Below are 24,013 nucleotides of genomic sequence, written 5' to 3'. Positions count from 1 at the left end.
CAGTGAGGTGGGATGGGTGAAGAAAGATATTTTCCCCCTTTTGTCTACCTGGGTGCTTGCAGCAGGTGAGGGGATCAGCAGCTCTGCAAGAAGGAGAGGAGTGTTGGCAGAGGGCCAGTTCATCATTGGGAGAGGAGTCCTCAGCTGCAGGTTCAGCTGCCTAGATAGGGATGGGGAGTTGGTCACCCTTACTCCCTTTAATCACCCCCTTTACTCACATCCTTACACCCTTTACTCACCCCTCTGCCACAACAGAGTCTAAAACAAAACGACAACAGTTCTACAGCTCAGGAATAAAGCACAAAAGTAGTTTAATTCTGTTTCATTGGACGTACACCTCCTTTTATTACCATGTAGAATAAATAAATATAACAGAAACGGAACAAAAAACCTCATTTATTATTAATAGAACTTAATGTATTAATTCTTACAATTGAAATAATTTTTATCCTGTTGCTATCTCTTTGTTTTAGATCCTTTTTTAAAAATCAGCTCAGGCATTGGCTCAATCATGTAGCATATAGGGGGGGGGGGAGTTGCCAAAAAATAAAACACAGAACTGCTGAGATTGTGAAATCCTCATGGACCCAGTTCATGTGCATATCTATGAAAACCAAAAACATAAATAAAATAGCGAGCTCTTCTAGCATTTATGTATTTCTTCGTATCAATTGTTCTTTGTTGTTCAGCTCAGGCCTCAGCAGAATGATGTAGCATTTAGGGGAAAAGATGCAACTCAGTAACCCAGCACTGGAAGACAAGATGGAGAAGATCTCCACAGCCACCATGTGTTTTCCTCTTGTGCTCAGGTAAGTTGGAACAAAGGACAGCCAAACGCTGCAGAAGACCAACATGCTGAAGGTGATGAACTTGGCTTCATTAAAGCTGTCTGGCAACTTCCTGGCTAAGAAGGCCACAGTGAAGCTGACAATGGCCAGGAAGCCCAAATAGCCTAAGACACAATATAGCATTGTGGCCGACCCTTCGTTACACAAAAGAACAATTTCTTCGGCCATTGAGTCCATGTCCAAATCTGGTTTTGGTGGAGAGGTTGCTAGCCAGACAGCACAGATGCCTACTTGAATGAGGGAGGAGAAGAGGACTATGGAATAAGCCAACTTTTGTCCCAACCATTTCCTCATCCTGGATCCTGGTTTGGTGGCCATGAATGCCAAGACCACAGATATGGTTTTGGCCAAGATGCTGGACAGGGCCACTGAGAAGATGGTGCCAAAAGCAGTTTGTCGGAGAAGGCAGGTTGCCTCATTGGGCATTCCAATGAACAGCAAGGAGCACAGGAAGCACAGGAGGAGGGAGATGAGGAGAATGTAGGTGAGGCTCCTATTATTGGCTTTAACTATGGCAGTGTCCCGGTGTTTAATGAAGATGCCAAGCACCAAAGCTGTGATCAGAGAGAACAGAAGTGCAAAGGAAGTTGAAACGATTGTCAAAATGTCATCAAATGATAGGAAATTTGGTGTTTTGGGGATGCATTGATCCTTGGCTTTGTTTGAATATTGATCTCCTGGACATCTGAGACAAGTTTCTTTTTCTATAAAAAAGTGAATAAAAAAACAGTGTTCTAAGGCTTAAGCACAGCCTTCCCAGGAGTCTGCCTGAGTATATTTCCCAAGGGAAAAGGCCAACCCTTTCTGGCCAAGATGCTTCAAAAACAGATTCCACCCATCATATATGCAAATTGCCTACCTTTCCCCAGCCAAATTCTATCCAGCTCTTTTTAATGTGCCCACTGATAGGTGACACTGAGAAATATAACGTGGCAACAATCTCAGTGGCTACTTGAGCGGTGGAGGCTGATGAGTGGGAGAGTGGCGCCTGGGCGGCTGAAGTTGCTGAGAGAGCAGGTGACTGAGCTGCAGAAGCTTGCGAGTGAGTGGCTGGCGGAGGACACAGCAGGGGGTTGGGCAGTGGGGGCTGGGGAGAGGGTGGGGAGGTGGGAGAGCTCTCTGTAGGGAAGTAGAGAAAATAGCCTTCATCACTCATCATAGATATCCTCTAAAAATATTTCCTAATCAAAAGAAAGATGGAGGGGGGAAAACTGCAATCTTTTGGATATCAGATCAGTCTTCTGTAATTGAACGCAGCCTTGTTTAGGGAAGTTTTTAAGATTTGATGTTTTATTCTTTTTTTAATGTTCTGTTGAAAGCCACTCAGAGTGGCTGGGGAAACCCAGCCAGATGGGCAGGATAGAAGTAAATAATAATAATAATAATAATAATAATAATAATAATAATAATAATAATAATAAAAGTTTCTCCTCAATCAGTCATGTATTTTGCCTCAGCAATACAAGAGTTTTGATCATGTTGCATTCTTCTTTAATGAAATTTCTATCTCTGATTGACTAACCTTATATTTGCCTCATTGCCAGTCCTGCAGCCGATTTGCTTAATTAAAGACACCCATTCATTAACTAACTTTAGAAACTGAGACTCTTTGCCAAGCCTTCAATACAGTGTGGGAGAATTAACTACCCCACAACCATGACAGCTGTTTCTAGGATAATCTAAGAGGCTGCTTTAACCATGGACGAAAAAGGTTTGATACATGAAATGTTTTCTTAAGATTTTACCCTGAGCAGAGCATACGCAGATCTGTCAACCTTCCTTTCTTTTTTTTTTCTTTTTCTTTTGCATTGGGAAATGGCGCTGGAATAAGGGAATTTCCCGCAAAAATGGGAAAGTTGAGAGCTATGAGCAAACGTTTTGTGACATATGAATGTGTGAGAGTTTCTTATTACATACATGTGTCAGGACCATTAAAAGTCCTGAGGTTTCCTAGAGAGGGCTCAATAACAAACTCCTCTTCTTCGTTTTGACAGGGTACCTACACTGGGAGGACACAGATTCCTGTTACATTCATTCTTAAGCCATTGCATATTCCCAGAAAAGTTTACAGTGTTGTTGCTTATTCAAAATCATGCTGATTGCTGCCTCTTCATTTGGGAGAATGTATACAAATGCCTACCTCAATATCCTTTCTTGGTTAACTGAGGTGCAATTACTAGTAATGGAAGGTCATTCTATGTCTTATAGATCACATGAATCACTTGTCATTCCAGCAATCTTTTCCTTACTCGATTAAGAGAAAGTAAGTGCAAACATACAGTATACATTTAAGCAGTGAGAACAAATATAAAATGCCGTTACTTCACAAAACTTACAAAGCTCATTAAAAGAAGCTTGCAAAAGAACTGGTCACAGTTTACTGCAATCAGTTGTATTGCTCGGTTCATCTTAACATGACTTCTCCTACCCTTCTCGTTTGAGAACATCCCATCTGGACATGGAGCACAATCATAGCAGCAAAACTTCTCCCCCTCCTTCTTTTTCTTCCCATTACCAGGGCGGCATTCGTCATTGCATTCCGAAAGGGGTGGTACCTATCCAAAAAAGTATAGGAAAGTTTAGGATTAAAATACATTCAGAGAATTCATCTTCTATCAGATGATCCTTCGGTAAAAGGTTCTGCCAGTCACATTGTGTCTGTGTTCACCATACATTTAAAGCACACATAAAACTCACCCACCCCAAAGAATAATAAGAACTGTAGTTCTTTTAAAGGTGCTGGGAACTGTAGCTCTGTGAGGAGTAAACTACAATTCTTTTGGAGAGTTATGCAGCTGGATGTAGCTGGAGGCAATTGTAATATACCGTATTTTCCGGCGTATAAGACGGCTGGGCATATAAGACGACCCCCAACTTTTCCAGTTGAAATATAGAGTTTGAGATATACTCGGCCGCAGACTCTCCACCTGGCGTATAAGACGACCCCCGACTTTTGAGAAGATTTTCCTGGATTAAAAAGTAGTCTTATACGCCAGAATATACAGTATTCCTCTCCATGAATAGACCACCTGTGCACTAGGTACCGGCCTGCTTTCGTTAATGAATGAGCCTTTGTTGCCCCTTAGGGATGATGTGTACCAGGAGGGAAAGAGGCTGAGTATACGTTTTGAGGGCTGCTGGAAACTTTCTTTTTTATCTGAGGATTTTCTGATTAAATCTGAATTGTGTTTTTGCTCCTTCTTCACACTTTGATCCTGTTGCTATGTCAGAGGCGGAATTAGGGGTGTGCGATGGGTTCGATCACACTGGGAGAGGCTCCCAGAGAAGCGGACACAGGGCAATGGATTCAAACTACAAGAAAGAAGATTCCACCTAAACATTAGGAAGAACTTCCTGACAGTGAGAGCTGTCCGGCAGTGGAATTTGCTGCCAAGGAGTGTGGTAGAGTCTCCTTCTTTGGAGGTCTTTAAGCGGAGGCTTGACAGCCATCTGTCAGGAATGCTTTGATGGTGTTTCCTGCTTGGCAGGGGGTTGGACTGGATGGCCCTTGTGGTCTCTTCCAACTCTATGATTCTATGATCCTTGGGGGCACCCCAGGGGATGCTGAAACTGTGGTGCAGTATGAAAGACAAAAGGTGGGGGCACTGAACTTTGGTGTCACACAGGTGCTGCTGAAATTTGAGGCCCCTAGGTCCACCACTGGTCATGTTTCAATACATCCTGCCGCAATAGTGATTTGTGATTTATGCTTTAACCTGTGCATCTTACATGCTTATTTTACTGTAAATCACTTAGATACAGCAGTTTAATGAAGTAGATAATGGCAGTTTGTCTCCACTGGAATGCCCACCCTCCACATATTTATTTCCTCGGCATTTTCAGCACACTCTTATTTGTCAACACAATGTGGTATTGGGCTGAATTTCAAAGCTGTGCATTGCATGAATGAATTATTCGCCCCTCCTTAACATCTCTTAACCCTCCCACTTCGTTGCATGACGATGAATGTTGATACTTGGAACCTGAGCCAAGCCTCTGTGCCATTCCAAGGGACTGTCCTCATCAACGGTCAGTTCTTTGCCAGGAGGGTTGTGAGGGTCCAGCATCCCCACTTTCATCCTGATGTAGGAATTGTTAGGGAAAGTGACCACGTTTGTAACATCAAATCCCTCTGCTAATTCCCCATGTTCATTGAGTGCAATTAAATCTCCAGCGCTGTTATTGAATGAGATCTGCTGAAGGAATGAGTGGAGCTTGGAAAAAAGAGAAAGATAAAAAAATGTTGAAATATTAAAATGGGGCTTAGTGTGGGGATGGAGAAGCTGTGGTCCTCCAGATGTTTTCAGACTGCAACTCCCATCAGTGCTCACCAATATCTGGAGGGGCAGATGTTGAATGAACTTGAATTCCACTGTGAACTCAACACTAATTCATCTTGTAGAGAAAAAATGTGAACTGGAATCAGTTATTTTTGGACATGTAGAACTCAAAGTGAAACTACGGCCTATGAAAAATGGATTTTAGAAGCCCTGGTTCTACAGGAGGAAGGAACTCAGCCCATCCTGTTCCACTTCTGCACATATTTTAAAGGGATTTAAAAAAAAAATCTATGCAGAAATTAAGTGTATGCCTTTTGACATATGCAATAATAATGGAATGGGGTGTCCAAAAATAAAAACAGTAATGACTGTTTCTATTTTATAATAAAATGTAATAAATATAATGCACAGAATGTAAACAGGTGAAGCTTTCCCCTTTAAAGTGGCACCTCAGTTTATAAACTTAATCCGTTCCAAAAGTCTCTTCTTAAATCGAATCCGTTCTTAAACCAAGGCATGCTTTCCCTAATGAGGCCTCCCACCACCAGTGCCCTTCCACTGTTCGGCTTCCATTTGTAAACCGAGGTAAAGTTCGCAAACCGGAACACTACTTCCAGTTTTGTGGAGTTCATAAACCGAATAGTTTGCAAACAGGACTGTTCGTAAACCGAGGTACCACTGTATTATATTTACATATAAGAAATCTCTCAACATGTTGATTTCCTGCCCTGACACACAACTGTTGAACGCACCATAACCTCGCTTCCTCCCTTCTATGCGAGTCTCAAGCCGAGGCTGAAATCCTGCGCTCACCTAGACCATTGTACTGTAAGTTAACTAAATGGGTACCTGGTCTGCAGCTCCTGCACAATGGGAGGCATGTGTATGCCTCTTTCCAACTTTTCACATTTGCCACAGCTGGAGGGGTATTCTTCAATATCCCCCCACACTTAGAGTGCTGTAGCATTTTCAAAACGCCACTGCCCTAAACCCAGGGCACAACAACTTGTCTGTAAAGAATCACTACCTGCCAGGGCTCCACGTTCCACGAAGACAGTCCGCCCCAAGCCTCCGTTCTTCTGTTGCTGGCTCTCACTAAGTACCAGGCATGCAAGGCGTGTGCTAGAGCATGGACAGCATTATAGATACTGTAGCTGTGGCCAGTCATGTGCATTTCAAAGAATGGTGTAGCAAGGCTCTCCAGCATCTCCTCTTCTGTGCATTCAGATCCGAAGAACTTAGAAATTCCCGAGTCTGAAGCAGAACAACGGAATGATTCTGCCCAGAAATCGCTGATGAAACCATCTCCATCTGCCCAGGAAGGGTTTACTTTCCGAAGAAAGTCATAGAAATCTTGAATCTCCTTTGTGTGAATTGTGAAAGAGAGAGCGCCATGGAACATCTGGGTTGAAAGGCCAGTCACCATCTGAACTTTAAAGAACTTGAAATCAATTTGGGCTGTCGTGATCCACACCTTTGCCGCAGAGAGTTTATACAAAGGATAGTTTTGTTGATAGACTTTGAATGTTGCTACAGTATTTGCCAACCACGTAACTGGTGCACTTTCTCCAGATACAATAACAGCATTGGCTTTGCTCACCAGAAAACCTGGGAGATTTCTGACTCGGTTTACCCACATATGAAACAGACTTTTGGAGTAGCGCGCATTTGTTGGAACTATGTCTGTGAATTCAGAACAGATCCCACTCTTGGAGAGCATTGACTCTATGATCTGCAAGAAATGTTCTCCACCTTCATCATCCTGGGCAATGAGACCGACCCACTTCCATCCAAAATGCAAAAGCAATTGGACGATTCCTCTGTACTGAAAATCTTCACTAGGAACCATTCGATAAAAGGAAGGGGACTTGGTTTGATAATTGACTGCTGGCTGAAAAGAGCCATATGAAATCTGAAAAACAAAAGCCAGGCAGTACATGCAGAGTGGAAACAGGAGCTCATACTGATCCCATCCATCTAAATATTTCAATACAGTGCAATTTACTTCTTTTTAAGCCGATGTTTCCTTTTACAAACATGCACATAATCAACATACACTAACTTCATCAACTTTTCATTGAGGTAATCAGTCCTATTTGGCTTGCAGCAATTCTTTTCTACATGTATAATGCACATTTTTGGAACTTCTCCCATCTCGTTCTCATAGTTGGATACCCATTTTTATTTTGATCATTTCTACCTCCCTTTTAAGTCAAAAATGCTTCCAGAGTACAGTCAACTAAAACAAGAGATTCCATAATGCAAGTCCACATGATTCATACCATATTAATTTTCCTTTCTCATTACACCACTTCCATAACTATGAATCCTACTAGAAAGAGAGGAACTGATTAAATTAGGGTGAATGATCAAGGGAAGTCCCCATTCCTCTACTTCTCAGATCCTACCTGTGGAATCTTGAAGAGACCTAAGATGTCTGCCATGCGTGAAGATGTATCAGAGCTGAATCCACCTACGACTCCGATTACCTTTTCCTGGGTGCCACATTTGTAGTTGGGGATGAAGTGATGTGATTTGAAGAGTAGGTCCATAGTGGTGCGGTAGGTCATCCTTGAATCAGTATAGCTGTCATAGATGTGGAGCCCGAGGGTGACATTGGGCAAGATCCTGGGATTCTCATTGATCTCATCAACAGCAAACACCAAGGCAAGGATGTGCTGGTAGAACTTGGTCACCAGGCTGCAAACAAAGGGACTTGGTATTTCACAGGATAATGATGCATTGCACAAAATATCTCATCACAGTATTCATCTCCTCACAGTACTCTTCTTCAGAATTCAGCTACCTGACTATAAGAAGATGATCGGACCAGAAACGTTATTCACCATTTAAGTCCTGTTGGGAAGGAGGAAGATGTGTTGGGGCTAACTTTTGCTGCACTGCACTGTGGGAAGCTGCTTCCTTCCGAGTCCCTCAATTTCAGCATTGTCTGTACAAGAGGAAGGGGAACTTGTGGCCATTGAGATGACACTGGGCTCCCTATTCTTGTCAGCCACAGCCACCGTGATTAATGAAGAGGGAGGACGGGGCTGGAGTCCAGCAGCAGTATAAAAACTACAGGCTCCCCAGCCCTGGTCTGTTCTATCAGGTGCTCAAAAAGTTTTGAAGAGGAGCATTTTCCAACTCTACTGACATTACGTTGCCCTGTATTAGGAAGCTTCTGCGTGTAAGGCATGGGGTGCTCTACCAGAGAACTGTTTGCTCCCATGCTTCAGGCTTTTCTTTAGCAACCTGTTTCATGACACAAATGGATCATTCAAAGGAGCAGCTTGAGATCATAGGCTGGTGTTTGGCAGCAGTTTCTCTTTGTTCTGGTTTTCTCTGGAAACAGGTAGTCAATGGGGACAAAGTGTTGACTGGCATTCTTCACTCCGCTCATTTCTCTCTCTCTCTTTCCCTGCACTTTCTAACAAGCACAGAATAGCAGAAGTGGTGCTGAGCCTCTCTCCCCACACCAGTGTGGCTGAAGTTTACCTGAATGGGGTGAGAAAGGACAGGGCTGTGGGGAGTGTGGGGCTGTATGGACACACCAGCAGGACACACTCTTTCTCCCACAATTGTGTCCTTGCCAGCACCCTGTCTTACTGCAGCCCTGTCCACTGAAGATGCAGCCATTCAATTCTCCTTTCTTTCTGAATTACTGCCATCTCTCTCTCTCTCTCTCTCTCTCTCTCTCTCTCTCTCTCTCTCACACACACACACACACACACACACAGAGAGAGATTTCTGTTTCACCCTCTTTTCTCTCAATTTCCTCCCCTTTGCCACAATTAGCTGAAAGGTTGCAAATTGCCCACTCCTGAAATACAGAACTTTGTAGGTTCAATGTGCCTGAATGTGTACATTTTTCGTAAAATAAAAACGCTTCTCCTTCAATACCTATATATAAGAGATAAGAATAATTGCATAATCAAAGGATAATGTTTCCAAATGCCCAACTGACCATAAAGGCACAGTTTACACTCATTGATATTTGAGAATTTCATTTTCTTTTCAACCAGTGGTTCTTATCCAGCCACCCGCCGTTTCTGAAAAATTCTAATATCTTATCAAAGCAGTGTGATCTGCAGTTGGTCATGCATATATAAAGATTAAACACCACTAAAATAAAATGACAGGCAGTTTTCTTACGTTGGGGTTGGTATCGAGGCCTTAGAAGGGTGCTTGTTGAATACTATTTCAGGGGAAAAGTAATGCATAAGAGATGCCATCCCACCAATGAGGAGATCACTTGTTTCATACCAGTCATGCGCAATGTGTACTGGATTACTTCTGACACACTTACTGGTATGTACTTTGAACACCATGTTTGGGAGCAGCAGGAGCAGTAGCAGGAGCAGCACCAACATCTGGATGGGAAACGTCCTTCTGCAAACGAGGCTCCCGTGTTTCTCAGGTCAAAACCTCATTCTGACCACCAGCCTGATTTCAGTATTACGTCTTGGATGGAAACTTCATCATCTACATTGTCAAGGGACAAGATCTGAAGAATATGCTAAATACAATGAAAGAGGGAAACTGACAGAGCCCCCTCTGGAACCGAATCTTGGCTGCATCAGAAGCACTGCGGTACTTATAACCATTCCAGGCTTTCTTGTTGATTCCACACACACACACACACCCAGTAGCTTCAAAGAAAGCTGCTGGTGCTTTGGGTCAATTATAGTGATTCATATAATGACAGGGGAGATAATTACTTCTCTAATTTGTTGATTCAGTGATGTTGACTCAATGGTAGTAGAACTGCCAGAGCAAACACCCTTCTCATATAATAGTTTGCTTGTTTATTTATATTATAATAGAATCATAGAGTTGGAAGGGACCTCAAAGGCCATATAGTCCACCCCAGCCTCTGCAGGGAGTCCACTACAATTCCTTATACATAGGTGGGCGTTCATCCTCTGCTTACAATGGCCTAACAAAGGGAAGTCTACCACCCTCTGAGGAAGGCCATTGCCCCAGTAGTTTTTTGCCATCAGAAATATCTTCCTGGTGTGCCACATTTAGCAGATGGATCTGGTTGATTCTGGTGTTACATAATGTCAGATGGTGAAGCTACAGGGAAATCCCAGTTAATCCATTAGTATATAATTCTACAAATAATCAAAGAAGTGGTAGCCTAGAAATGGCCTAGACATGTCAATGCCACAATACACCTTGGACAGAGCAACCCTAAATATAGAAACCAGTATAATTCAAACTATCCCTATTCCAAACTCCATTCTGGAGCCTCTGGGAGGGGCAACTGCCAACTAAACTGATAAACGAGTGTAACCCTAAACTGTCATGATCAGGCCCTAGGTACTATGACCCAACTGAGTGGGATCTGAAACAGATGTAACTCTCTCTTTGCCCTGCCATGTTTCCCTCACCCCCAGTACATTAATGGGGTTTATTTGTTTATTTCATTTTATTTACACCAGCATAAATTAATCTACTTTAAATTAGCCAGGATGAGCTCTGGATGAATCAGGGTGAGGAACTTGCACTGGCATATTTCCAGCTGAGCAATCACGGCCAACTTTTCAGATCAGCTTCAGCACCTGAGGACTGGAAAATGGCCAGTATATAACCTATTTCCAAAAGAGGGGATCTGGGAACACTTTGTGTCTGGCAATTATTTTTATTTTTTTCAATGTGTGTGTGCATGCAAGCACATGTGTGAGCACTTCTAAATGCCAATGTGGTAACAGAAAGTGTGGATCATAGCATTTAAGAAAAAAATTGATCAAGGAAGCTCAGGCTTTAGCTGGAAATAGAGATGAGGATAATTTCATAGAGGCATTGTATCTTTTTATTGCATATTGAATGGCACATCACACAACAGTGGCACCCACCGGATTCACACATTCAACTCAGGAATAATGTTGCCCATTTTATGGGGAGGGGAGAGGGATATCTCTTGAGGGAGGGGATAAATATCTCATTCATTTCTTTTTAACTATTAGATGTTCATTGTTGTTCAGCTCAGGTCTCACCACAATGATGTAGCATTTAGGGGTAAAGATGCAACTCAGTAACCCAGCACTGGAAGCCAGTATGGAGAAGATCTCCACAGCCACCATGTCTTTTCCTCTTGTGCTCAGGTAAGTTGGAATGAAGGTCAGCCAAACACTGCAGAAGACCAACATGCTGAAGGTGATGAACTTGGTTCATTAAAGCTGTCAGGTAACTTCCTGGCTACAAAAGCTACAGTGAAACAAACAATGGCCAGGAAACCCATAAACCCCAAGACGCAGTAGAACATAGTGACCGGCCCTTCATTACATAAGAGTACAATTTGATCAATCATTGCGTGTGCGTCTCTATCTGGAAAGGGAGGAAACCTTGCCAGCCAGAGAGCGCAGAGCCCTACTTGGATGTGGGAGCAGGACAGAAGGATGGAATAAGCTGGTCGTTTCCCCACCCATTTCCTCATCCTAGATCCTGGTTTGGTGGCCATGAAGGCTAAAAGCACAGATGCAGTTTTGGCCAGGATACTAGAGATGGACACACAGAAGATGATACCAAAGCAGTTTGACGGAGAGGGCAAGTCACCTCATTGGGTTTCCCAATGAATATCAAGGAGCAGAGGAAGCAGAAGAGGAGGGAGATGAGGAGGATGCAGGTGAGGCTCCTGTTGTTGGCTTTGACTATGGCCGTGTCCCGGTGCCTAATGAAGATGCCAAGCACCGCAGCTGTGATCAGAGACAACAAAAGTGCAGAGGAAGTTGAAACAATGGCCAAAGTGTCACCAAATGCCAGGAAGTTTGGCATCTTAGGAATGCATTGATCCTGGCCTCTGTTTGGATACTGGTCTTCCGGACAACTGACACATGTTTCTTCATCTGAAAATGAATGCATGATCATGTAAGAACCAGAATGGTTCATGCTCAAGAACAGAAGCCTACCTTGTGTTTTTACTCATGGAGTGTTTCAAATTCTTCTGCCCAAAGTGCATCAAGTAGCAACGTCATGTATCATTTCTGGATTGAAATACATGTATGTTTTTCTCCTGTTGTTCAGCAAATAAAAAGCACTGTTCAGTGAAATGAGACAATCATTCTGGCAGAAGTTCAAAATTTTAGGAGTCAACAAAGAAAGGTGTGTTGGGTCTGTCACATTGACCTCTCTCCAAACTGCCTCGTTTTCAGTTCAAAAACCCCAGCAGTATGATTCTTCTCCTGGTGTTTTATTTCATGGGCACCTAGTCTGACTTTCATAGTTCTAATAAGATGTACGAAACACACTTTGCTTGCAAAGTACTGTATCTGAAAATTTATATTTTTTATTATCCTTTATTAAAAAATAAAATAAGTAAACATATGGAAATAACTGCATTATGTGCTGTATGCCCCAGTCTCACATAATGGTGGGGAAGGAAGTGATTTTGCAACCAGCATATATTTAGGGACAAGAGGAGAGTCTGACTAAGGGTCATTTTTTCTGCACAGGAGATCACATCTTCCATCCAGACAAATAAAATGTCATAATCTCTGTTGAAGGTGTGTAGCAGAGCTAGTGGGGTGGTTGTTCCAGGGAGAGTTTCAAGGGCTAGTTTGAGAGCATTGGCAGGTCACACCATCCAAAGCTGAGTCTGAGGTTTTCTGATCCTGGTGTATATGAATCTTCAGTCTCTTTCTGCCTCACAAACACATATAAACACCCTCCACAATATTTTTTTCAAGGGGATTTCAAACATCATATAATAAATACGGAATCTTTTGAAACTTTCCTGCTACTTGTGAACTCTGGAAAATGCCCACAAAATACCCCCATTCTCTCCATTCATGAAGACCAGTAAGACCTGCACAGAGCAAGCAGCCCAACTTCACTTTCAAGTATAATGAATCTAGCATATTATTTGCTTAATGGTCCCTGATTGTGCAAGGTTGAGAATGTAAACATTATCTGCCCATAATGACTATAGTGACATCCATCTAGTTTCTTGCTACAAATTTCCATAACACAGCTAGATGATTACATAGACTGGATGATTACAGCCACCACATCTAAGTGCCTGTAAATCTTAATAATATAATTATCCCCCCTGTAATTATTCAATTACGAACAGAAGACACTTCTCCACATATAAAGGGACTTGCAAATATGAGCTGCATTATTATTAATGAAAATAGGAGGATGCTACTAATATCCGTTGTACATTTCCAAGGTATGACGAGATAGCCAGCGCTTGGTCAGTCTGATAACAGAGACTTTATCCTACACCATCTGAGCCACAAATCAGCCCCTAGGCTGTGCAGGCTTCGGTACAGGACCCAGCGAAGGATAATGTGGGGATGGGACAATTTACGTACAAGAAGAATTATTTCATGCAAGATAGTTGGATTTGTACTATGGCTATCAATGCTTTTGCCTCAGGTGACATGCAAGATTCCTAATATTAAATGCAGCATCAGTAATCCCCTTCCTATTCTTCACAAGTACTACCAGCCAGGAGACCTCGTCATTCCTGGCATTATGTCTCAGATCTACATATTCTTCAACTCAATAGACTTCAAGAAATGTCCTGCTCGTGACCTCTTTGATGACATTGTGTAAGATTTGTTTTCTAAAATCCTCCGGTATCACATATTTATTATATTTTCCCTGGAAGAGCCAGGCCCATAAATCAGTGTTAGATCCAATGAATGGGAGAAGAGTGGCAGCTCAACTTTCCCTGCCTTTGTCAAATAATTGCATCATACCTGTAGCTAAGCCATATTAATCATCACCTTCCATCTGCATTTTTAGTTGTGGCGGCCATGAATCTAACATCTCAAGCCTTTTTCACTCAGCAGCTTAAGGAGCAATTCAAGGCCAGGATCTGCAAGGTGGATCTGCCTGGGCTCAGCCCACTGAAACCTCTCACCCCAGATCAGACAGAGATATATTGATGTTAGACCCCCATTCCAGCTAATTTGGAGCTCACCTGGCCCATACAAGGCCAGGGTAAGCCCTCAAAAAGGAAGGTGTTCCAGGTGCATGGCAGTGCTGGGGCAGGTGGAGATCTATTCCATACTCCACTGGGTTTCCTTCAAATGACCTAACATCCCAGTGGAAGCAGCATTAGCAAAAGGGATTGTGTAAGTCAAACTCTCTTTTTCTTTTTCTTTTCTTTTTTTTAAAAAGGCTTAGTTCCCCAGTTTAGGGCTAGGAATCTGTGTGTGCTAATGTTCCTCCAGATTTCCCTAGACCGAGATAGATTGATCTGTAAAATATTATTAGCTGAACTGAAGTGTAGCAGATGTCCCATCCAGAAGGAGACGCACTGTGGCACAGCATGTAACTATCATTTCAGGATCATGACCCAGCTCTACCAACATATCCTGGCATTAGTATTTGCTGTAAAGGAGATCAATGTAAACCCCCAAATCTTACCCAACCTCACCCTGGGCTTCCACATCTATAACAGCCAGTTCAGTCCAAGCTGGACCTATCGTGTCTCCTTGGAACTCCTCTCTACATATGGCAGATACATCCCCAACTACAAGTGTGACCTCCAAAATAATCCCGTAGCAGTCATTGGAGGCTCTAACTCTGAGGTCTGTCTCCACATGGCAACTATACTGAGCATCTACAAGATTCCACAGGTAAAATTCTCCCAGAGCACCTCTCATGGTGTCAAACTACCCAGGCCATTGGGTCTTCTTTTGAGGCAAAGGCATAGTACTTTGCAAGTTCTGGTGATCAGCTGTACCTTTACAACTGTCTCTGTGTTTATCCCTTTTCGTTTGTTTTCCCTTTGCTTTTCCCCCTTATTGCTTAAATATATGTTAACTGCCATCTGTCCTTCAGATGTTATTGAAATCCAACTTTCATCAGCCCCAGACAGCGTGGTCAGTGCTCATAGATTATGGGCATTCTAATCCAACAACAGAATGTGGTGGAAGCCCTGCTATGCCAACGTCATGTAAGACATGGCACTACCATGGAAGGCAAATGTGCACAATTGTTTGAGTAGACTGGCACAACCCTCTTTCAGTATATGCTTTCTGCCACTATAGTTTCACAAGCGAGGACAAAGTCAATTCCTTTGCTAGGATAGTTGGTTTAGAGCAGAGCTAGGATAGTTGGTTTAGAGCAGAGCTTTCCAAACTGTGTGTCCCAACATGTTAGTGTGTCGCTGTGTCGCACGAATGCTCCCCACACTCCTCCCAGGGCTGGAAAAGGGTTAGATTAACCTCCAGTTTGCTGGTAAAATTGAATTGCTGTGTCACGAAATGATGCATCTCTAAAAAGTGTGTCACCAACATGAAAAGTTCAGAAAGCTCTGGTTTAGAGAATTGGTCAGCACATCTGTACCTTTGAATTCCAACACTTTCTCTTAAGCTTGAGAAAAACTGAAAAGCTCCCAGGTCATCAGCACTAAACTACAACAGCAACAAATCCGAAATCTAGGTTGGATTTCAACTGCTGCCAATACAAGTTAAAAAGTAAACCACTACACCCTTTTTAAAAAGTATCTCATCTCCTCATTTCCCACCTTTCATTTAGCTCCCAAATCTTACCCAACCTCACCCTGGGCTTCCACATCTATAACAGCCAGTTCAGTCCAAGCTGGACCTATCGTGTCTCCTTGGAACTCCTCTCTACATATGGCAGACACATCCCCAACTACAAGTGTGACCTCCAAAATAATCCCGTAGCAGTCATTGGAGGCTCTAACTCTGAGGTCTGTCTCCACATGGCAACTATACTGAGCATCTACAAGATTCCACAGGTAAAATCTCCTCATCTCCTCATTTCCCACCTTTCATTTAGCTCATCTATGGCTCTGCTCCAGTGGGGAAAATGAAAACTGAAGCTGCTTTCTACCACCAAATGTTCCCAAATATAGACCACCAGTATGAAGGGATCCTCAAGTTATTGCTACATTTCAGGTGGACATGGACTGGTGTGTTGACTGTGAATGACGAGAATGGAGACAGGTTTATACAGAGCATGGTTCCAAAATTTATCCTGAGAGGGATCTGCTTTGATTTCATAGAAAGATTTCCAACAATTACATATTCTAGTGGTTTTACAGACGTGGTTACAGATGGGCTCAAGACATTTAATATTGCCATGAGAAGTACTGTCAATGTGTGGCTCATTCATGGTGAAATTGATGCCATGACACTTTTGTTAGCAGTTCCTGGAATCTCAGAATATGAAGACATACCAATGAAGGCTAAAGGGAAAGTTTGGATCATGACAGTGCAGATGGATTTCACATCACTTCCCTTTCAAAGAGATCAGAACATTGACTTCCTCCATGGTGCTCTATCCTTCACGATTCACTCAGAGGAGGTCTTGGGGTTCCAGGATTTTTTTCAGACAAGAAATCCCATCTTGGAAAAAGAAGATGGCTTTATGAAGGTATACTGGGAAGAGGCATTTAAGTGTTATTTCCCTGACTCTGAGGGAAATGTGCAGGATGGCAATATTTGCACTGGGGACGAGAAGCTGGAGACTCTTCCGGGGTCTATTTTTCAAACGAGCATGACAGGCCACAGCTACAGCATCTACAATGCAGTCTATGCTGTGGCACATGCCTTGCATGCCGCACATTCATCTCAGTTCAAACACAGAGCAATCGTGGATGGAGGATGGCTGACGTTTTGGAATCAACAGGTGTGGAAGGTAATATCAGGAGCGCAATAATGGAGGAAAGCTCACCATATCCTTGGAAAAGCAGTAATAAATCATGTGGCTATGGCTATTTCAGAATATTTACAAAAGTCCAGGGCTTAAAAAAAAAGTTAACCTATTGAGGTGGCCCTGAGTTTCAGGGCCTGCAAAATATAGATGGCCACACCGCGGGTAACCATGGGGTTGGCGTCCACCAATAAGTATTTCATCCAGTCATCTTCCATGATGATGGACGGGGGAATTAATAGGAAGAGCCTCGGTCTTATTGAGTCATATAAAGAGCAGTGAAAGAAAAAGTGAATAAAGTCTTTCCCTTGTTGCACGGACAAAGGCGAAGATCAGGAGGAGTGTTGGAAAATATACCCTGTAGGAATGCTGTAGGAATGGAGTGGAAGTGGGCAAGTGTGAAGGCTCTTCTTTGCATAGGGTTCGTCAGGTCACTCAGATAGTGGGCCAGAGATCTTACTGCCTTTGCGCGGGGGGAACCACGTAGATAGGCTGGCCAAGTTAGGTAGAACAACATCCAACGCTTCGTCCCTGTCTAAAATCCATTTGCGGATTTTGTCTTTATCCCAAGAGGTCAAAGCGGCAAAGTTTGGTAGGGAATAGCGTTCGCAAATGGTCACCATCCCTTTTGACCAGTTGGTGGACTTCATTATAGCTTATGAGAGCTTAACCCTACTTTTTTCTAAACAAAAGAAGCCCCCAATGTGGTAACAAGCATTACTTGTTCATAAGATGTAAAGGCTGCTTGAAAGGTTATAACCCTTCCTTCCTTCCTTCCTTCCTTCCTTCCTTCCTTCCTTCCTTCCTTCCTTCCTTCCTTCCTTCCTTCCTTCTTCTTTCTCTTGTGCTGCTTGGTTGTTACGCATTCTTCTTGATGGAAGGAAGGTGATGACAAAGAAGAGGGTGCAGATGGGGGCATTTAGTGCTTGATAGCTACAACTGCATCCACTACTAGCCTTTATAAATCCTTTGTTGAAGGACCCATTCCTCATATCCCTCAAGTGGGAAAGCTTCATCAACAAACTTATATATGGTTATTTTTAGGGGACGTGGGTGGCACTGTGGTCTAAACCTCTTGGGCTTGCCAATCAAAAGATCAGCAGTTCGAGTCTGTGCGACAGGGTGAGCTCCCGTTGCTCTGCCCCAGTTTCTGCCAACCTGGCAGTTCGAAAGCACGCCAGTGCAAGTAGATAAATAGGTACTGCTGTGTTGGGAAGGTAAATGGCGTTTCCATGCACTCTGGCTTCCATCACGGTATTCTGTTGTGCCAAAAGCAGTTTATTCCTGCTGGCCACAGGACCTGGAAAGCTGTCTGTGGACAAATGCTGGCTCCTTTGGCCTGAAGCGAGACGAGTGCCACACCCCATAGTCACCGCACTTAACCGTCCAGGGGTCCTTTACCTATATAGTTACTAATTACCCTTCTACTCCCATCCTCTTCCCCGCTCCCAAATTTAGCTCAGCCACTTGGTGAGAAGTAGCATCTTTAATAATAGTGCTGGGGAAGAAATTTATTTCAACCAAAATGGAGAACTGGAGTCTGCATTTGATATAATGAACTGGGTGACATTCGCAAACCAGTCTGTTCTTCGAGTAAGAGTTGGCAGGATAGACCCACAGGCCCCCTTGGGAAAGCAGTTCACCATTCATGAGGATGCAATTGTGTGGCCCAGCAGATTTAACCAGGTACGGTTCAGGCACCTTTTTGTGGGCTTTATCTAAAAGGTGTCATGGCACTACATCTGTCTGTAGTCATCTTCCTTTGCACCTTCATTTACACACTGGCAGGTAGGCCCACACCCTTTGGAGCATGCTGCAAACCTAACTGTGCTATTGCTAAACATGTCCGCCATGTTTGCATGTTGGGTGGCAGATGTGAACATGGTTGTATCTATTTATAGGGACTTGGTGCAATGAAGACCCTGATCATACAGATGTCCTAACTGAATAAGGCATACAACTCTATGAAAACTAGCGCATGATGATATTTAGTGCTTTGTTGTTTGTAGTGTTTTACCCTATTCTTGCATTTTTACTTTATTCTGTATATTGTAAGATGCCTTCAGGCTGTTTTGTATCAACGTGATAAATGAAATAAATAAGTTTAATGGTAATCATGATCATGATATGATGAGATGTTTCTAGACACCGCTTTTCTTACATTCCATTCAATATGCACAGTGAAAGATACTCGGAGTCGAGTGTGAATTTCATGCTCTTTATTCAGCTCATAGTAGTGAGGAATGTAGTTCCCCCAAAACGTTTGCTTTATATACACTATTTACACAATGGGCCCCACGTGATTGGCTAATTCAGGGATACTCCTGTATGCCAATCAGAGTGCAGATTCACTTCCACCTGGAGCTGGATTGGGTGGCTCCTGCGGACCAATCAGACTGCTGCAATCTCAATCCTATTGTTCTGGGACCAATCAGACTGCTGCGATCTCAATCCTATTGTTCTCAGTACATAACACACAGCAACACAGGAAGCTGTTTTATAACCAGTCAGACAACTGACCCATCTAGCTCAGAACTGTTGCCACTGACTGGCAACTGGTCTCTGGGGTTCAAGACCAAGGTCTTTCTGAACCCTAACTGGAGATGCCTGGGATTGAACCCATGAGCTTCTGCATGCAAAGCAGATATTCTACTGTTGAGCTATGGCCCTTCCCCTAAGGCAAGAGTGGGGAACCTTCAGCCCTCTAGATTTTTCTGAACTGCAACACCCGTATTTCCAGCAAGCATTGCCAAGACCTGAAGGTCCCCCATACCTGTCCTAAGGGATGCAGATGTTGGAGTCAGTCTGGGGACATCAAGTCACGTTTGTAGCATACATGTTTTTATTGTTCTTTGCACAGGCACTGCCCCTCTCTCTTTGTAATGACAATTGCCATTTGGGTTATAGTAGAACCAAGAAGGAAGGGGAGCCATTTTGCTGCTATGATTGCCTTCCCTGTCCCGAAGGGAAGATCTCAAACCAGAAAGGTAAGTAGTATAATGGAAAACTTTCACAAATAACTTACCGGTAATCTCAAGATGTTTAATTATCTCTTTGCACATGCTGTTTTATTTAATTTTACTTTGCATGGGTAATCTGAATTGCAATCAATGTTATTAACAGCACCAAATTCTGCATATTTTCTAAACAAAATACATTTCCTTATCTCATAAACCTCCCCATCTCATTCAGCCAACAGCTCAACCTGACTTTATGTAACCTGGACTTACAAATACAAAGCTGCTGTGTGTGTGTGTTTGTGTGTGTGTTATTTATATCCCACAGCAACCCCCTGGGCCTCCAACTTTTCACCTTTAAGAAACTCCCATCCATCTTGGACTCCTTTCTCTCTCTTTGAGTATTTCTGACCATGGGCTCTCAAATAGTAGCTCCTTAAATTTTTTGAAATTGGCTTTCTTAAACTCCAGAGTGCATGTCTCACTGCACTCGGCTTTCTCTTGCCTATATATCATGAAACCCAGGAGGAGATGATAACTTCTTCCCAAGTTTCTCAGTACTTCTACTTCATTGACCAGGTCCAAGATACAAGATCCCCTTGCTGCTGCTGCTTCCACCTTCTGGGAAATTAAATTGCCGTTATTATATGTAGAAGTAGTAGCAAAGTTGATACTACAGAGGTCTGAGACTGAATTCTGATTCAGAAAAGAAGTTTCATACCTCTTCCATTCATCATTATGTGGAAATTACAAATTGATTATAACCACCATTTTTTACAGAACTGGATGGAAATTCCAGGAATATTATCCCCTTCTGAGTGGAATCCACACCTAGGTTCCACACCTACTATCTCTCAGTACAGTGTCCTGAATATATATATATATATATATATATATATATATATATATATATATATATATATATAGTAAAATTCATATTGGCTACCCCAAGTGTCCACTTAGTGATTATTATTATTATTATTATTATTATTATTATTATTATTATTATTATTATTATTATTATTATTATTATTTCTGTATTCTTGATTATTCCGCTGTAAATAAGGCTTCCTTTTTTCAAACCTAATGTTTTCTTTTCCAGACATGGATGACTGTTTGCAATGTCCAGAGGATCAGTATCCAAATCATGCCCAGGATTCATGCATTCCAAAAGTCATAAGTTTCCTGTCTTACGAAGAAACTTTGGGGGTGACTTTGGCCACTTTGGCTCTTTCCTTTTCATTCATCACAGCTTTAGTGCTTGGCATCTTCGTTAAGCACCGGGACACTCCCATAGTCAAAGCCAACAACCGGAATCTCACCTACACTCTCCTCATTTTCCTCCTGCTCTCCTTCCTTTGTGCTTTGCTGTTCATTTGCCAGCCAAAAACGCTGACGTGCCTTCTTCGACAAACTGCTTTTGGCATTATCTTCACAGTAGCTGTGTCTTGTGTTCTGGCCAAAACCACCATTGTAGTTCTAGCTTTCGTGGCCACCATGCCTGGATCCCGAATGAGGAAATGGTTGGGGAAGAGACTGGCTGCTTCCATTGTTCTTGGCTCCTGCCTGATTCAAACCACTATTTGTACGGTGTGGCTCTCAACCTCTACCCCATTCCCAGATTTCAACATGCACTTAGTTGTTAAAGAAATTATACTAGAATGTAATGAGGGCTCAGTCGCCATGTTTTACTGTGTCTTGGGCTTCATGGGTTTGCTTGCCGCTCTCAGCTTCTGTGTTGCTTTCCTTGCGCGTAAGTTGCCTGATAGTTTTAATGAAGCCAAGTTTATCACCTTCAGCATGTTGGTCTTTTGCAGCGTTTGGTTGACCTTTGTCCCAACCTATCTCAGCACAAGGGGGAAATATATGGTTGCCGTGGAGATTTTCTCCATCTTGGCCTCCAGCGCTGGGTTACTGATTTGTATCTTTTCTCCAAAGCTCTATATCATTGTGTTGAGACCTGAGCTGAACAACAAGGAACAGCTAAGAAGAACAAAACAATGAAATATTCTAAATTATTTGGCCCCGGTACATTTTAAATTAGCAATGTGTAAGTGACGGGAATTAAGCCAGGGAGAAATAACTCATTCCTATGGCCTTTTATACGGAGAGGGAGTGTATTGTTTTTGTCATTTTGGTATGTATTTTTATGTTTTCATACTGTAAACTGCCCTGTGATCTTTGGAGGAAGGGTAGTCTAGGAATCTAATAAAGAAAAATAATACACATGGGCTAAATTATGCTGTGATTTATTGGACTGAGACCTATGTTACTGTTGCATTCTTTATTATTTATTTACTGTAGATAAAATGCAATGTGAACTGCGGTTTGGATCTAGACATACGCATATTTAGAATAGACTGAAAAAAATGAAACATAGAATAATCTCATTGATGTACAATATTTGTGCTTAATTGACTTCTCAATATCTAGACAAAAGAAAATGTATGTGAGATACTGGGCTGGATCCAAACTCATAATTATACTTATCTTTGAGTGAAATAGGCCAAACTGCTAAAACTGTCTGTTGATTTTTTTAATCAACAGAAGCAACTGTCTACTTATTGCACTTCCAGAAAAATAATCCATAATTGTTGCTATAATAGCTTGTGTGGGGAAAAGGTGAGTACCGTATATACCCGAATATAAGCCGACCCGAATATAAACCGAGGCACCTAATTTTCCCACAAAAACCTGGGAAAGCTTATTGACTCGAGTATAAGCCGATTCACCTTTGCCGCTGTGGAGGAGGAGGAGGAACAAGCAGCCCAAAAGCAGCCCTTTGGGCTGCTCCTTTCTCTTCCTCCTTTGCCAAGTTTGCATTTATGCGAGCAGTTCAGGAATGGAACAAGCTGCCTGGGGAGAGTAAAGAACCGCTGTTCTTGTACGCTTCTTAAGGAATGGTTGACTGGGGAGAGTGGGTGGCGGCACGAGCGGAGAGAAAGGGTTTCTTTCTCGCCGCCCCCACCGCCCGTCTCACTCAAGTATAAGCCGAGGGCAGCTTTTTCAGCACAAAAAATGTGCTGAAAAACTAGGCTTATACTCAAGTATATACAGTATATGCCAGTCTGTTTAAGTTTTGTACTTTGGAAAAGATTTACGTGACTTCTGCTGATGTCAGTGTACAAGTGTTGAAGTTTGAGACATGCGCCGCAGGCCTGAGTTGCTTAAGGCCTCAGCCACAGCAGAGGGATTTGCATTGCCTTATCCAAAAAATTGAAAGAAAGTAATTTGAACCCGATCAGCCAAAGGGAACCTTTCCTCCTCTGGAGAGAAGTTGGGATATTTGTTTGCTGTGTAACCAATGTAATGGAAATCATCGTATCCTGCTCAATACGCAATGTGTATGAGAAGGAAATAGGGGCAAAAGTCTGGATCACAACAGCTTTCCATGAAATCAGCTCTGACTTCTCGATTTCTCCTAATGACTCGCAGTATCTTCAGGGTTCTCTCTCTTTTGCAGTGAAGACCACAACAAGGAGCACCAAACGTGATTACTATGCAACACAGTCCAAACATCTCCAGGTTTTTTTAGGGAAGCATTTCAGTGTTCATATTCAAAGCATGTGTTATCCGAGAAAGGCTGGATCAGCTGGAGAGAGGAGGAGAAACTGGAGACGTTGAAATTCTACTCATTTGTATCTATTTTAAAATTTTATTTTTTTATTTGTTGCAGCTTGCTGTAACCTCATGGTGAAGGGTGGGTGATGAATTTTAAAAATAAAATACACCTGCAGAGTGGACCGTAGAGGTAGAGTCTCCACTCTGGTCTGTTTCTAGGCTTTGTCCCCTTCATCCAGACAGAGCCCATGTGCCAGCTATCTAATCAGTGGGCATGGTGGCACAAGAAGCTCTGTTGGCTGCCTCCCCCCAGATGCAGTCCAAAGAAGGTCCAAATATGGTTTTTCATTTGGATTCTAAAACATTCAAGTTTTGAAAGTACAGGTCCATTTGGAACTTCTGCAAAAGTCTACTCCACCTCAGTGAATAAATATAGTTCAAACCAGCTACATGCCTGTGTTCTTCTTTCTAAGACCTCAGTTGTGAACCCACCTGTAACTATAACAAGTTGAAACTTCCTTCCACTGAGCATTGCCCAGAGAAGACTTCAGCTGAGATGCGAAAAACATGTTTTCTTTTGCAATATAGTAGAGAAACAATGAATCAGATGAAGTTCCTACCAGACCTGCAATTATCAGATTAATCATCATTATTACTACTTCTTCCCCCTATCCTTGGGGTGGTCTACCAGTCCCATGCAAAATAACAATCAAAGACTAAGGGATGT

General features: G+C 42.6%; 2 protein-coding genes across 2 annotated transcripts; one reads left to right on the top strand and one right to left on the bottom strand.

Moving 5' to 3' along the window:
- Positions 1-650: 650 nt before the first annotated feature.
- Positions 651-9,360, bottom strand: LOC117061484 (vomeronasal type-2 receptor 26-like). The gene is made up of 5 exons (XM_033174321.1): positions 9,281-9,360; positions 7,537-7,828; positions 6,156-7,040; positions 4,825-5,062; positions 651-1,552 (listed from the first exon to the last, which is right to left on the bottom strand). Exons 1-5 carry the CDS (start codon positions 9,358-9,360, stop codon positions 651-653), a joined length of 2,397 nt encoding a protein of 798 aa, XP_033030212.1.
- A 4,195-nt stretch (positions 9,361-13,555) lies between these two features.
- On the top strand, positions 13,556-21,729 carry LOC117061482 (vomeronasal type-2 receptor 26-like). The gene is made up of 6 exons (XM_033174320.1): positions 13,556-13,686; positions 14,430-14,721; positions 15,893-16,753; positions 18,227-18,454; positions 19,629-19,755; positions 20,828-21,729. The coding sequence occupies exons 1-6, from the start codon at positions 13,610-13,612 to the stop codon at positions 21,727-21,729; spliced, it is 2,487 nt and encodes an 828-aa protein (XP_033030211.1). The 5' UTR covers positions 13,556-13,609.
- The last annotated feature ends 2,284 nt before the right edge of the window (positions 21,730-24,013 follow it).

The sequence above is a fragment of the Lacerta agilis genome, chromosome 17, assembly GCF_009819535.1.
Source record: "Lacerta agilis isolate rLacAgi1 chromosome 17, rLacAgi1.pri, whole genome shotgun sequence".
NCBI classification, from domain to species: Eukaryota; Metazoa; Chordata; class Lepidosauria; order Squamata; family Lacertidae; genus Lacerta; species Lacerta agilis.
The sequence above is the reverse complement of the archived record's forward strand: the minus strand, read 5'-3'. Positions and strand labels throughout refer to the sequence as shown.